We start from the raw sequence: 15,995 nt of genomic DNA on the forward strand, positions 1-15,995 counted from the left end.
AGGTCCCTACTTTTTTTTTTTTTTTTTTAATGAGAAAGAAAGAGGGAGAAAAAGGGAGAGACGGACAGAGGTATCTTTGAGAGCATCTCTCTGCTGATATCTTCTGCGCCAGTCTCCTAGTTAGCTAGGATGACAGGTATGTACTACTGCTCCCTGCCTGTTTAGGTTGGTCCAGGATCCAAACCCAAGCATTCCATATGTCATGCAGTGACATCGTACTGCTTCTTGAAGGGCGAAATATCAGAATTTCTGGATATATTTTTACTTAAAAAAATGTTTTTAACATATTTATTTAATTCCATTTGTTTTTATTATTATTATTTTAAATTTGACTAGAGAGAGAGAGAAAGAGAAAGTGAGAAAGCAAGCCACCAGACTGGGATTCAAACCATGGTTGGCCATGTGGGAGTTCAACGGCTCAACCACCAGGCAACCTGCTGGCCCTAGTATTCTTAATTGATTTATGATTGAATGCGTGTGTGCATATGTGAGAGAGAGAGTGAAAGGAGAGAGAGAGGGATGAGGGAGTACCCTCCTCAGGATCTGGTCGCACTGTAGTCCTTTTCCTCCAGCCTTCAGCCCATTAGCTTCGACACTTGTGCATGTGCCTGGCTTGTTTCAGCCTGACCAGGCAGGAATTTGAACTGTGACTACCACGTGGGATCTAGAAGGAGAAAATGGGAGAGAAAGAGAAGCACCCTCCAGAATCTGGTCACAGTGGGATCCCCATCCTCCAATCTTCTAGCACTGAGGACCTTGGGCACCTGCACGTGTGGCTGGCATGTTGTGGGCTGGGAATCTAAACCTTGGTCATGAAATCTGGCTTCTCTTGAGCAGCGTGATACCACTGTGCCACAGAGCTAACCCAGAAGATAACATCCTTGAAGAACTCAGGCCATGTCTTAAAATCTCCTTAAATATATCTCTTCTAATCACCAGGAAGGCCCTCTCTTCTCTCTGAGCCTATGAAGACTTGCTTTGTGGGGGGCAACGTGACATTCACCTGCCAAGTGTCTGGAGCCTACCCATCTGCCAGGATCCTGTGGCTGAGGAACCTCACCCAGCCCGAGGTGGTCATCCAGCCCAGCAGCCACTATGTCATTGCCCAGAATGGCCTGACCTCCACCCTTACCATCCACAACTGCTCCCAGGACCTGGATGAAGGCTACTACGTGTGCAGGGCTGAGAACTCCGTGGGGGTAAGGGAGGTGGACATCTGGCTGAGCGTGAAGGGTGAGTCATAGAAATGATCCTGAAGGAGGGTGGAGGGTTTCAGAGCACATGCCACCAGCTTGGGGACAGCCTGGTGCCTCCCTCCATGTGGGCCACTGAACTAGGAGAAGGCTGCTCTGCTTCCTTCTCAAGGCTCAACAAGGTGGCTGGGAAAAGTGATCACCCAGCCCTATGATATCTAACATTTGCACAGGGAGCACAGGTTCTGTAAGATCCGTTACACACCAAAGACTATACGAGGGGACTTCACACAGCTTGTGGAGAATGCATGTTAAGAAAATCCACTCTGTGTGGATTTCAATTTATTTTTGCACCATAAAAAAACTCGTACTTTAAAAAATAAAATTAATTTTTTTCTTCCTTGAGTGAGAGAGACAGAGATAACATCTCCAACAGGGTCTTTTTTTTTTTTTCTTTTTTTGCTATAGGGTGTGTGCACTCGCCAGAAAGACAGAGAGACAGAAAGTGAGAAATCACCCCCAGGGGGAATGGCCAGGCCACAATCCCTCCAACAGGGTCCTGATGCCACGGTCTACCTGCAGCCTGCCCAGATCATGGGCACGCATAGTTCTAGGATACTCACAAGAGGTCTCTGAATGCAAACCTGAAACCTTCCCATGTGGGTCAGCCTCACTGAGTGTAGCACCTTACCACTGTGCCGCAAATGGCCCCTAATCTCACATTTTAATTCCATCTTTCACAACCTTCTTGAAGTCCGTGTGCGTGCGTGTATGTGTGTGTGTGTTATATTGGGTTGTCGGAAAAGTCACTACACATTTTGTATAGAAAAGCATACTTTTCTGATGACCCAACATGTAAGTTGTGAAGCATAATAGCAATATGAACACCCAAGTAACTACCATCCCACATAAAACATAGAGCAGTACTGGGACCAGCAGATGGAGTAATGGCTACCTCGCTGAACTCCCATGTAGTCGACCATGTAGTTCGAGTCCTGGACCCGGTGGCTTAAACTCACGCTGGGCACATGTGTGTGCGTGCCAAAGATCCCAAGAGGAAAATGGAGGAGAAGGGATTGTGGTGTGGTCATCCCCTCTAGGGGTTGATTTCTCACTTTCTGTCTCTCTGTCTCTCTCTGTCTTTCTGGTGAGCGCACACGCCCCATAGCAAAAAACAAAACAAAACAAAACAAAAAAACCCTCTCCATAAAACATAGAGCAGTACTAACACTAATGAAATTACCTGCAAGTAGCAGGACCAGATTTAGAAAACGATAAGGCCAAAACAATAGCAACCCACATAAATTTGAGTTTCAGAAAACTAACAAATAATTTTTATTTTTAGTATAAATATGTCTCAAATATTGAATGTAGAGATATATTTATTCTAAAAAAAGTATTCTAAAAAATTGTTTATCTGACATTCAAATTTCACTGGGCTTACTATGTGTTACCTGGCAACTCTACCCATAGGCCTCCATGAAAGGTAACTACTATCCTGAATGTCTTGTTTTATTCAATACATTTTTTTCACTACCTACGTACATATTTCTAAATAACATATTAATTTATATTTGTTATTCAGTTTTATTTATTTTTTAAGAGAGATTTTTGCCACAGGACATGTGCATTTGCTGGAGAGACAGAGAGAGACAGAGTGTTTTTCAAGTCAGCAGGTCCAGGACTCAAACTCTGGAGTTGGACAGGTTGGATTCAGCACCTGAACCACCATGCCACCAATTGGCCCTCATAGAGGATTTTTAAGGCAGTGGAAGTACTTGGTAGGATATTATGATGTCAGATGCATGTCATTACACAGTTGTCCAAACCCATGGAGCATAAAACACTAAGAGTGAACCCTAACGTGAACTATGGCTTTGGATGAGGAAAAGCGTCAGTGCAGGTTCGTCACTTACAACACATGGACCACTCTGGTGGGTGTGTTTGTAGTGGCAGAGCCCATTTGTGGATGGTATGGGGATATATAGGCAATCCCTGTACTTTCTGCTCAGTTTCGTTGTGAACCTAAAACTGCTCTAAAAAAGTAAAGTCAGGGGCCAGCCTGGAGTGTGGAGGTTAAGGTAGCTGGATTCCCATGTGGCTGACTGTGGTTTGAGTCCCAGACCCAGTGACTTGGAAAAAATATGCGGGTGCATATGTGTAGCCAAAATTTTGCAAGGAGAATAGAGAGAGATCAGCAGATGACATAGTGGTTATGTCATTGGACTCCCATGTAGTCGACTGCGGTTTGAGTCCTATACCAGGCAACTTAAAACTCAGGCCAGGTACATGTGTGTGTGTGTGCCCACCCAAAAACCAGAGAGGAGAATGGAGGAGAAGGGATTGGGGCATGGCAATCCTGCCGAGGGGGTGATTTGTTGCTTTCTGTCTCTCTCTCTCTGGCAAGCACATGTGCCCTATAGTAAAAATCTCTCTTAAAAAAAAAAGAAAGAAAGAAAGAAAGAAAGGAGAATAGAAGAAAGGGGCTGCAGCATGACCATTCCTCAAAAGTGTTGCTTTCTCCATTTGCGTCTCACTCTGTCTCTGGTGAGCACACTCTGTCTCTGGCAAAAATTAAAAATAAATAAAGTAAAAAAATCCAAAAGGTTGTTACCATACAGATGTGGTCTTTCATGACTTCCTTTTTTTTAAATTTTTTTTTTAATGCATTTCATGTTTATTGGGTCAGGAAAGCCATGATGCATTTCTGGATAGAAAAACATTTAAAAAAAAATGTCATGACTTTCCCAATCACCTAATAGTTTCTAGGATTTATTCGTGCTGATATGCGTGACTGTATTTCATACCTTTTCACCTCTGTTTAACATTTCAGTATGTCACCACAATGAAACAACATTCATTTTCCAGCTCAGGGATGTTTGCGTTATTTCTGATGTGCTGGTGGTGTTGTTGTCATGGTAAACACTGTTGCTATGGCCATCTTTTACCCAGTTCCTTGTGTACACGTACACCAGGTCTACAGGCAAACATTTCTCTAGAATATATAAAAGGAATAGAAATGAAGGGCTATAGGGGATGTGCATTTTTATTTTTATGCCATAATGCCCAATTATAAAAAAAAAAAAGTGGTTGCATCAATTTCCATTCCCATGAGCACTACAAAGGACTTCAGTAGGTTCATGGGAAAATGAAATGAAAGTATGTATTTGGGTATAAAAAATTTTTGAAATCCACGCACACAGTTATTTTATAATAGACATATTCACAAACTTTGATGACTCCTTGTTTATGAGTATTCTTTCATTCCACATTGTTACCACTAGGTCTATTTTTGCCCATCTAGTAGGTATAAAATGGAATCTCACTGTGGTTCTATATTGAATGTCCTTTTATTATGATTATCATTATTATTTCAATTGTCAGAGGGCACTCGTGCTCACCAGAGAGAGCCAGAGAAACAGAGAGAGGGAGAGGGAGAAGGTATCCCCCAATGGGGTGTGGTTACATCATAATCCTGTCTTCTCTACTTCTCCATTCTATCTGGACTGGGATCAGATTGGGATATGGCTCTCTTAACCACTAAGCAATGGGACTGACCCTGAGTTTCTCTGTTTATTAAGAAGGTTTCAAGCATTACTTCATGTTTATTGCTGTCTTGGTTTCTTCTGTGGAATATATATTCATGTCTTTTGACATTGTCTCTTTCCTTATAGCTGTGTAAGTGAAGTTTAGAAATTCCTCATAGTACTTCCTTGTTAGTTTCCCATGTTACAAAGAGCTCTTCTCAGTTTGTCTTTTCTCCTTCTTTATGATATCCTTTGGGGACCAGCAGATGGCATAATGGTTACATTGCTGGACTCCCACAGAGTTGACTGTGGTTCGAGTCCTGGACCTGGCGACGTAAAACTAATGCTGAACGCATGTGTGTGCATGCCCAAGATCCTGAGAGGAAAATGGAGGAAAAGGGATTGTAGCATTGCCATCCCCCGGCAAGAGATTTCTCACTTATTGTCTCGCTGTCTCTTTCTGTCTCTCCAGCAAGTACACATGCCCTATAGCAAAAATCTCTCTTTAAAAAAAAAAGATATCCAGGTGCTGGTAGGTGGTGTGGTGGTTAAGGGTGCTGGACTCCCACATGGCTGACTGCAGTTCAAGTTCCAGACCTGATGGCTTGCTTTCTCACTTTCTCTCTCTTTCTCTCGCTCTCACTCTCATTCTGTCCTTCTCTGATTCAATTAAAAATAAATAAATGAATGAAGTTAAATAAAATAATTCTTTTTTTAAAAAAAATGATATCCTTTGATTAACAAATGTTCTCATGGAGGAGTCCGACCCGGCGGGGCCCCAGGATCTGCCTGAGCCCCCTCGCTTCCGGTCGGTTCAGTACGTTGGCAAGGCCGCTACTGTGTGCTCCCCCACCCTCCCCACCCCCGAACCTAGGATTTTGCTGCAGAAACTGTGGCAGCCTTGCTGGGAAGCGATCCCCATCTGACTCCCCAATATACTACTATAAAAGAATTACATAGCTCTCCTGTACATCCTGAGTATACGATAAAATCTTCCGGGAAGTCCCCTGACCGCTCCCCTTTGCTCTGACCACCTATTGTCAATTACAATACTTTACTCCAGAGGGTCACAATGGAGGATGTGATGAAGTCACATCTAGGCAGCAATCTTCCTGACCTTTGGAAGGCCCAGGGCACTCCCACACCACTATGGCTAATGTTCCAACAAGATGCATGCATCAGCTAATAATCATCTCTGCTTACCAAAACCGCTTTCCCAAAACTGCATTCCATGGAGACCCACCTACAATTGTGGAACTGCACTAGACCCACCCTTAATCCAACCCTAAATAGAATCTATATTCTCTATTATTAAAACTTTATGAGCTGATAATTAAAACACGTAGTCCCTCTCCCTTTACTTGCATGTATCACATTTTCAATAAAAACGCACGATAATTCCTAACAGTTGTCACTCCTCAGAGAGCGATCTTTGAGGGGTGTCTGGCATAGGATGTGCATAAAAAGGCACCGAGGCCTTTGTCTTCTGTTCACCTTTGCCGCCTCTGTTGAGATAACCCACCCATGCCGAGGCTAGTCCCCGGCATTCTTACTTTAATGTAGTTGATTTTATTGAACTTTTCTTGTATTAAGAATTTTTTTTGTCTTAAATCTTCCCTTGCCAGCAGGTAGCATGGCAGTTAAGGCATTGGATCCCACGTGGCCAAATGCATGGTTCATATCCAGACCCAGTACTTTGAAAAACATGCTGGATGCATGTGTGTGCATGCTCAAAATCCCAGGAGGAGAATGGAGGAGAAGGGATTGCAGCATGGCTATCTCCCCTAGGAGGTGATTTCTCACTTTCCCTCTCTGCCTCTCTGACAAGTGCATGTACCCTATTGCAGAAACTAAAAAAGAAAGAAGTCTTCCCTATTCTAGGATCACAAAGGTAGTCCATCTTTTCATCTAAAAGTTTAAATGTTTTGCCTTTCATAGTCAAATCTTTAATGCATGAGAATTGATTTTTGTGAATACTGTGAAGAAGGAATCAAATTTCTTTCTTTTCCCCGATTTGGATAACCATTTGTTCCAGCACTATTTTTTGGTTTTTGGATTTTTTAATTTCGCCAAAGGGTACCTGCACTTTCCAGAGAGATAGGAAGACAGTGAGAGAGGAAGAGGGAAAAGGCATCCCCCAATGAGGTGTGGTCATGCTGCTAATCATTCTCCTCCATTTCTCTATCCTGTGCAGATTTGGGGTTTGTAAGGACACATGTCTGGCATGTTCTTCAAGCTGCCAGGGCTGGGAACTTGAACTACATGGTTGCCCATGTGGGATCGAGCTCTCTTAGTCACTAGGCCACAGGGCCAGACCCCAGTACCACTTTTTGAATAGTGCTACCTTTGCTCACTAATGTTAGGTTTCTTTGTATGAGTGGGCCTGTTCCTAAAGTCTTATTCTGTTCCCTCCATTGTTCTGTACTTACAGTACCAGTAAGTCACAGTCTTGCTTCCCATGGCTTTATTCATAGTTGATGTCTGGGGGACACAGACATTTTAATTTTTCAGTGTTTTTTCACATCACATGCTTTGTTTGCTTCACACAGGCTGTGCTTGAGGTCAGGAGATAAGATATTTATCTTGCATGACTGAGGTTTCAAACTTTGTCCACGGTCATACAACCAAGATAAGAATACTGTGATCCAGGCAGAGGAGGGAGGATGTGCTCTCCTACCATAGCTGCCCACACAACAGATGGAAGAGTCAGTGGTGTGACTTGTCTTTACAGAACCTTTGAACATCGGAGGAATTGTGGGGACCATCGTGAGCCTCTTGCTGCTGGGACTGGTCATTGTCCTAGGGCTTATGTTGTATTACAGCCCCGTGTTCTGCTGGAAAGGTAAGTTCTTCTCCAGTCCCCTTGCTTCTCTTTAAGGAGGCTCTGTGATGCTCCCCTCTGAAAATCTATTGTACAGGCCATACCACTGGGTCAAGATGTGCAATAATGGGGCCAGCAGGTTGTTAAGGTACTGGACTCCCACATGGCTGACCGCTGTTCTAGTCCCAGACCCAGCAGCTTGGGAATCGCACTGGGTGCGTGTGTTTGTGTGCCCCAAATCCCAAGGGATCGTGGTGTGGGTAGTCCCCCTGGGAGGTGATTCCTCACTTTCTCTCTCCCTGTCTCTCCAGCAAGCATACACACCCTACAGCAAAAATCTCTAAAAAAAGATGGGCATTACTGAGGCATCTAAGAATCATCATCAACACCCAATCACCTGTCAATTTTTGTTCACTTTTTGTAGATATTAGATTGATGAAAAACTTCTGTGAAGCCAAAGTGGATGTTACTGAATATTAATTTTTTTTCTTCCCTTTTACTTCAGTAGGAAATACTTTCAGGTGAGTGTTCCTGGACTCAAATCAAAAGCCCACTTCTAAGATCTGTCTTCACTGCTATCTTGTTTCCTTTCACAAGAATAATCATATCAACAACCACCGAGGACCTACCACCTGCCAGACACTGGCCTGGGGGGCTTTGTCAGGCATTACTACAAACACTTCATCTCCTTTTGCCAGACAAGGGGATGGAAGCTCAGTGAAGGAACTTCTGTAAGCTCATCCATGAAGCAGACTTCAGACTCAGGTCTGATTGGTTCCGAAGTCTATACTTTGATTCAGTGCCAAACCTCAGGGCAGGGCCCATTGGCAGGTCTGTCAATGAGATGTAAGAACAGTGTGTACTCGGTGAGCCCAGTCATTCATGCATTCGTTTTGTTTAATTTTCTAAAAAGAGCTAAAAGCAAGAATAAGTTATAGTCTTACAGAACGTTTTAGAAGACTAGTCAGAGCATGCCCCGAAGTTCCTCCCAAAAGGAAATCCCATTAGGGGCAAAGTAACCAAAAGGCATTGGTATATTTAATTTTGTAAGGAGATCCTACGTGGGTGCAAAGAACTCTTCTCTGCAGTCCTATGGAAAAAGCTCCTCTACCCATTCATAACGAGAGCATATTATTGTTCTGGGACCATCTCGTATGGGAAAGTAGTACCTTTACTGCCCTGCCTTTGAGGGCCATCCTCCCAGTAGGTCTGTCATTATCCAGGCTGCTATGGCATAGGAGGGAGCAGTGTGACCTAGTGGGAAAAGCCTTTGGAATCAGTGGACGTGGGTTACAAGTGCAGCCGGGTCATTACCAAGCCCTGTGCCCATGCAATATTTCTGACCCTCTCTGAGCTTCACTCTCCTTGTCTGTCTCACAGATAAGGTAGTGATGATGAAATGAGCATATAACGAGCCCAGCAGGTGGCATGGTGGTTAAGGCGCTGGATTCCCACATGGCTGACCACAGTTTGAATCCTAACCCCAGCAGCCTGAAAATCACAACAGATTAGTAGATAAGTAAATGTTTTGGAAAAAACATGTAACATTCTAAAACTATGACTAGCTCATGGCACAAATTCCTCCTTCTTTAAGAAATGTACAGTCTGGGGACCAGCAGATGATGTAATGGTTATGTCGTTGAACTCCCACATAGCCGACCATGGTTCAAGTCCCAGACCTGGAGGCTTAAACCTCATGCCGGGCATGTATACATGCATGCCCAAGATCCCAAGAGGAGAACAGAGGAGAAGGGATTTGATGTGGCCATCCCCCTGGGGGATGATTTCTCGTACTCTGCCTCTGTCTCTCTGGTGAGTACACATAACCTATAGCAAAAATCTCTCTCTCAAAAAAAAAATGAAATGTACAGTCTGGCTAGGGTGGCAAAGCTAGCAGTATACTACAGGGCAATTGCATGCTAAGCCAGGGCCCATGCCATGGCACAGTGAGGTGTTGCTCAGGAGAACCCAGATCCCACACAGCAGCTGTGGTTCAGATCCCTGGCCCAGTCAGCCTGAAACATGGTGGGCATGTGCACAAGTGCTCAGGATTAGATAGGCTAGAGGAAGGGGATTTCAGTATGACTAGACTTTGCAGAGGGTTCTGCCTCTCTCTCTCTTACTCTTGCATGTGTGCACATGCTCTATCATGAATAAATGCTAAGCTGCTGGCTGGACTCCGAATGCCATCATGGTTTAGGGCTTTCGGTGGAGGTAAAAGGCTTTACAAGGGCCTTAAATAATAAGGACAAAAGTAGAGTAGCAATAAGGGCATTTTAGGAGTGGAACAGAGCATCTGGATATGTGTGGGAGGGAATGGAAACTATAGATGCCTCAGACAGTACGGTCAGTGCCCAAGGAGCAAGGGAGGAATAATAAGATACACCCAGCAAAGGTAGGATCATCCGTAGCGGTTGGTGGCAGCATCTCTCGGGTTTACACAACGCTGCCATCTCATGATTAACCAAACTGAACGCATGAAGACTTTTCCATTTTACTAAAGGGGACACAAAGACTCTAGCCTGTCCTATTCAGTGAGGGCTGAAGTTGGGAAAAAGACACGATATCGTCTTGATTATTCTCCCTCTTTGGAAATTAGGAGACAAGACATGGGTGATGTCATGGTTTTGGTGGATTCAGAGGAGGAAGAAGAGGAAGAAGAGGAGGAACATGCTGCAGTGGAGGAGGAGGAGGAAGCAAATGAGACAGAAGAGTTGCCCAAAGAAAGACACAAGCATGGACATGTTCATAGAGTGACTGCACTAGTGAACGGGGACTTAGAGCGGATGGGGAATGGACTCCAGGATCTGCAAGGTAAGGTCTTGTTCCTTAAACACACTCTGACCTGCAGCGAGCTTCCCAGAAGGCAATCTCCAAGGGGTCAGTTTGGTTTTCGAAAGGCTGGGGAAAATAGTGAAAATTTAGCCTGGAACCTGAGAGACTCTATCAGCTACAAGCACAAAAAGGAAACCAGTGAAGCTAGCTGTTGCCGCGCAGCAGTAACAACACCCTAAGATGCAGAACCCACATGGGAAGGTCCCAGCTTCATTTCCTGAGGTCTCCTGTGTACGCTGGACACCCATATGCATGCTGTGATCCCGGCTGGCCGAAGCCAAGGATGGATCATGGCATGAAGACCCAGTTTAAGTGCCTGTCTCTTTCTCTCCTCTCTGTTGCTCATGAAAGAGATAAATGAACGAATTACGACAAAAAAAGTAAATTGGCAAACTTTCATCAAGAGCTCATTCCATCAGAGGCACAGTATTGGCATTGTTGGGGCATAGAAAAGGAAGACTGCCAGTGTCTGCATGCAGCAAGCTTTACACAGTCAGTTAGTTAGTGAACAGACTAAAACACATGGGGAAAATGGAAACAAGCAAGATTGAACCAGCACTTTGCAAAAGCTATTGGATTGTCAGGAAAGTCATAATGCATTTTTGCATAAAAGACAGAAAAATACATCATGACTTTCCTGACAACCCAATAGAAGAACTGTTGTGAAGAGGGATTTGATTCATTGCCTGTTGGATGATGCATCTAGAAATGATAGAACCTCAGAGAAAGAGGTGAGTGTGGAAGGGGCATCTTGGTCAGGAGAACACTCAGAAGAGGTGTGATATAAGTCTTTAAGGACAGTTAAGGGTTTTTATCCTTTTTTTTTTTAATTACTGGAGGCTCATGAGCTCACTACAGAGAGAATGAGAGAGGGAGATAAAGCACTCCCTATGGGGTATGGCCATGCTGCAGTCCTTTCTTCTTGATCTTCATCCTGCATGTTTTCAAGTCACTGCAGCAAGACTCGAACTTCAGCCAGCCATGGATCTGGCCAGGGATCTGGCTCCCTATGCACTGCACTTAACCACTTAACCACTGCATAACAGGGCCAGCCTGAGGACAGTTAAGTTTGAATGAACAGAAGGGTAAAGAGAGCATTTCAGGGGAGGGCAGTGGCCTGAGCCAAAAGCAGTAAAGGGTAGCAAGCGGTAAGCCTGTCTAGAGGAGTCCGAATGAAGAGAAGAGATGAAAGGGACACACACCCTGCCCCACCGTCTCCTCCATGAAATTCAGTTCCATGGCTCACCACGAAATGGCTAGAATTATTGACATGACTGAAGATTTCGGGACCAACAGATATGTAGCGGTTACATCACTGGACTCCCACATGGCCAACAGTGGTTCAAGTCCTGGACCTAGTGATTTGAAAATCACACTGGGTGTGTGTGTGTGCATGCCCAAGATCCCAAGAGAAGAATGGATGAGAAGGGACTATAGTGTGGCCTTCCCCCCTCCCTGGGAGTGATTTTTCAATTTCCCTGTCACTGTCTCTGTTTCTCTCTCCGGGTGAGTGCACGCGCCCTAAGACAAAAACTTCTTGAAAAAAAAGGAGGGAGGGATGACAAGATTTGATGGTGGCAACAGAACCACACTCTGAAGTCGCTCAGTCGGGTCTCGTTTCTCTCCCATGCAGATGACAGCACTGAGCAGCAGAGTGACATCACTGAAGAAGACAGGCCAGTTTGAAGAGGCTTGTCCATCATTATCTCGCCTTGAAAGCCTGGAAAGCGACACTGAAGATGACTTCTTCACTCGGCTTTGACTTGACCCACGCCCCTACGTGGAGGCTTGCATCAGCAACAATAGGGTCTCTCAGCAAAACCCTAACACACCTTTCCTTCCATTTTGAAAAAAAAGTGGTTCAATTTGCTGTAAGTTTTCTTAATGATGTAAAAAAGCTTTGGGAAGGGTCAGTTTGTGTGGGAAAACCACAGCTGTCATCTGAGGTACCATTTCTGTTGTGACTTCTGGTTGATGGTGATCTAGAGGGAGCAGGGGTCAGGGGAAGCACTTGGTCTCTGGCTGTTCTTTGTCACAATTACAGGTTCATAACCAGCTTGCTCCAGCACACCGGGAACGTCGTGGGGTGATAGGAAAACGCCTATTGCTGCCCATGTGAGCTCGTGACTAAGGAACCAGCAAATGTCACCTCTCTGGAAAAGCTGAACTTTTCAGCCACCCGTGCAAGTCAGGGGAAGGCAGTCTGGTTTGGACTTTGGAGTCAGAAACACTGGGCTTGAATCGGGGCCCTGCTACTTTTTTGCCTCATGGGCTTGGCCATGTTGCTTGACCTCTTCTTGGGCCTCAATTTCCTCATCTGTTAAATAGGTGAAGTCGTACCTTCCCTCCAGGTTTGTGGTGAGGATTAAATGAGGTACCTTGGGATGTAAAAGTTCCTAGGAGGTGCTCAATAGATGTTAGTTATCTTTGCCCTTAATGTCTGTTTGTTTTTGTTATAAAGATGTATGTGCTTGCCCAAGAGAGACAGATTGGTGTGGGGTGCGATAAGAAAGTATCTCCTCAGGGGGATAGCCATGCCTTAGTACTTTCTTCTCTATTCTTTCCTCTTGGAATTTTGGGTATGCATACACATGTACCTGGCATGTTTTTCAAACCTCCAGGTCCAGGACTCGAACTGTTCAGTTAGCCAGGTGGGATGCAGCCACCTTAACCACCAAGCCACCATTGACCCTCTTTGCTTTTTCAAGTGGAAGAAAAAAATGTTAACTATAAGTTAAGAGCTGCTGTCTATGCCTATCATTCTTACAGAATGGTTTCAGACAAGGTCATTATCTGAGTGCTCTTGATTTTTGATGTTTGTTTCTCTGGAGATCTAATTCTTTTCAAAAGCGGTAGGGGTTAGGAAGAGAAAGTGCCTTTCATTATAGCTTCATATTTCACAGATTCATATTTATATATAAGCCTCCTAGGTAATGCACTATACCTTTCAGATTTTTTCATTCTTCATTTCTCTTGTTGCTTTGAAAGAAGATAGGAGAAATGTGTTGTAATAGAGTATCTGGTGATAAGAACTTCTTGGGCAAACCAGTTCATCTGGCCTCAGTTTCTCTATGCAAATGGGAAAACTTGTTTCCTTTCTGTTTCTTAAGAATATTATGAAGATGCACTGATCATTAATACTAAGTTTCAAGCGAAAATTATGCCTGATGAGTTTAGGCTGTTTGTGCTCCCAGTAGATCTTGTACAATCTTTTTTAATTTGCTATAATGTTGATGCACTCACAGGAGAGTGAGAGAGAAAGCATCCATCCAAGGGAATGGCCACAGCACAATCTCTTCCCCTCCATTCTCCTCTTGGGATCTTGGGCAGGCATGCACACACACCCTGCATGTGTTTCAAGCTGCAGGGTCCAGGACTTGAACCATGCAGTTGGCCACATGGGATCCAGCCTCCTCAACCACCATGTTACCTGGCTGGCCCAAGATTATTTTTTTCCCGATTTCATCCAAATGTCTTAAAATGTCAGGGACCTTATAAAGGTGCAGTAGATATGTGCTAACCACAAAAATCTGACTTGAATTTGCACTCTTTAATGTTGAATTTGCACTCTCTTATGTTGAACGTCTCTGATGCCAACAAATGGGACTCCTAACATGAGAAGCTAGTTATCTGAAGTAACCCTGTAGACAAGGCTGAGGAAGGTTTCTTTTCTTGGACGAAGGGAGTAAACTGAACAAATCACTGGGACTGTGGGCCCCGTTCCCAGCTCAGACCCCGGGGACCTCAGTCAGAGCTGGCTGCAATTTCCACCCCCTCAGGACTAGCTGTGAGTTGCACTTCTACTTAGCTAGGTCTTCTACTGCATGGTACCTCATGTACTTAACCACTGTCGACAACGGAAGTGTCATTTCACAATGGGGTGCTCAGGTTGTTTCAAAAGTCACTGAAGACTGAGCCAGTCTCTGCTTTCGAGTCTTCAGAGAATAAATTCCAGAACTCAGGAGTTTCTTCCGAGGTATGCAGATTAAAAAGTTTACGGAAGAAACTATGGGGAGTAACATAAATCCCTAGCTGGGAACAGAGAGAACGTTTTGCAACATCATCGAGATGCTTTCCACAGTTGTCTTCTCTTGCACACACACCTGATGATAGCAGCTATTTGAAGGTTTTCTACTAGCAAATGGATACTTTGAGGTCTAGGTGCCAAACACAGTGAACCCCTCACTGGTCGAGCTGTGACTGCTACAGCTTATTTCAGAGTCCAGCGTGCAGGTTTATATGTGGGGTCAGTCAAGAGCCCACATACCGGAATCTTTACGTTTCAAGGATTTTTAAACAATTATGGCTGCTTTTCTGCTTTCAAGATGACCACAATTCAATCCACAAGCATGTTGACAGTGGATAACAGACTTTGTTACACTGTGCTTTAAAAAAAAAAAATTATCCCGCATGTATTGTTAAGTCAGAGACCATGAGATCTCCTTATCAGAACCAGGAAGATAAACAGGTCAGGGCTATTACGCTGACACTCCCTTCCTTGAAACCTGGTAGACACTGGGGAGGGGGTTCCTGTGGCTTCCACACTGGCGTCAATTCACAAGCACACACAGGCCCTTTAATTAATTGCAGCAGGAAAACACATGGTGGAAAGTTTCCATAACCCATGCACTGAGACCTGGGAAATAGCCTTGCTGGGTAAAACGTGCGATGATGCAATGAGTGCCAACCAGCATTTCTCACTATGGGACTGGCCAAGAGCTGCTGCAAAGACAAGCAGATCCCTCTGCACTGTTTTCCTTTTAATATTGGGTTGGGGGAGGCCTGGAGAAATTAGTTCTAAGGTTATAATATGGATTTTTTTTGTTAAAAGATTATGCTGCAATAAAATTATTTTTTAAATAAAAGCTTCAGTGATCTGGATTTAGACCTCATCAGTAAATGGAAAGTTTTTGTTTGTCTTTACAGGTAATATTGTCTCCCTTACCGTTTTACTGTTTATCATGATTTGTATATACTAAAATGAGGACCTGAAGATACCAGGAATCAGGGGACTCTGAAAAGATGGAGAGCAGAGAAAATGGAAAAGAGAAAAACAGCAAGGGTGGAGAGTCTGAGAAACTAAAGCTGGGTAAAAAAGGTAGGAAGGAGTGGCAGGAAGACTGAGACTGGACAATAAATAAAAATAGTAAAACGGGCGGCCAAAGGAGGCAGGGAGGCCAATGGAAGCCAGGGTGGAGGATATTAAAATCAGGATGGGGGGGTTTAACTGGAGGCTCAGAGAAAGGAAGAAGCTGTTTTTTGTCTTTTTTTTTTTTTTTTTAGGGAAACCAAAAGAAATACCTAGTGAAAAACTAAGGGTGAAAACCGGAAATGCCAGAGTTAAAATAGCCAGTGAGAAAGAACAGCCAGCCATTAAAAAAAAAGAGTAGGAGTTCAAAAATGCACAGGCCAGGTAAACACAGGTATAACCCAGGAGGCTGGAGGCCAACAGCTCAGTGAAGAGGAGTCCAGGGATCAGAGGGTATTTGGAGGAGAGAGGGATCACTGACAGTCGTTAGAAGGTTCCCAAAACAGGGCCATGGAGTGAAAAAAAGGAGAAAGAGGAATCAGAAGAGGGAGATTGATTGACCTAAAAACAAAAACAGCACTGGGGGGGGG

The 15,995-nt window shown here is 44.2% G+C and overlaps 1 protein-coding gene across 4 annotated transcripts in view; it reads left to right on the top strand.

The window, feature by feature from the left end:
- VSIG10 (V-set and immunoglobulin domain containing 10) overlaps window positions 1–13,658 on the top strand; it is a 102,627-nt gene extending 88,969 nt beyond the window's left edge. For 3 of the 4 annotated variants that reach the window (XM_006151561.3, XM_006151562.3, XM_006151559.3), the window contains 5 exons: window positions 940–1,233; window positions 7,452–7,562; window positions 8,047–8,062; window positions 10,141–10,355; window positions 12,010–13,658. In XM_006151561.3, the coding sequence (XP_006151623.1) occupies window positions 940–1,233; window positions 7,452–7,562; window positions 8,047–8,062; window positions 10,141–10,355; window positions 12,010–12,062 (689 nt within the window). In that variant the 3' untranslated portion in view covers window positions 12,063–13,658. The remainder of the gene's footprint in view (window positions 1–939; window positions 1,234–7,451; window positions 7,563–8,046; window positions 8,063–10,140; window positions 10,356–12,009) is intronic. The other variant, XM_006151560.3, reaches the window with a different exon arrangement.
- Window positions 13,659–15,995: the final 2,337 nt, after the last annotated feature.

The sequence above is a fragment of the Tupaia chinensis genome, unplaced genomic scaffold (genome assembly GCF_000334495.1).
Source record: "Tupaia chinensis unplaced genomic scaffold, TupChi_1.0 Scaffold000320_1, whole genome shotgun sequence".
NCBI classification, from domain to species: Eukaryota; Metazoa; Chordata; class Mammalia; order Scandentia; family Tupaiidae; genus Tupaia; species Tupaia belangeri.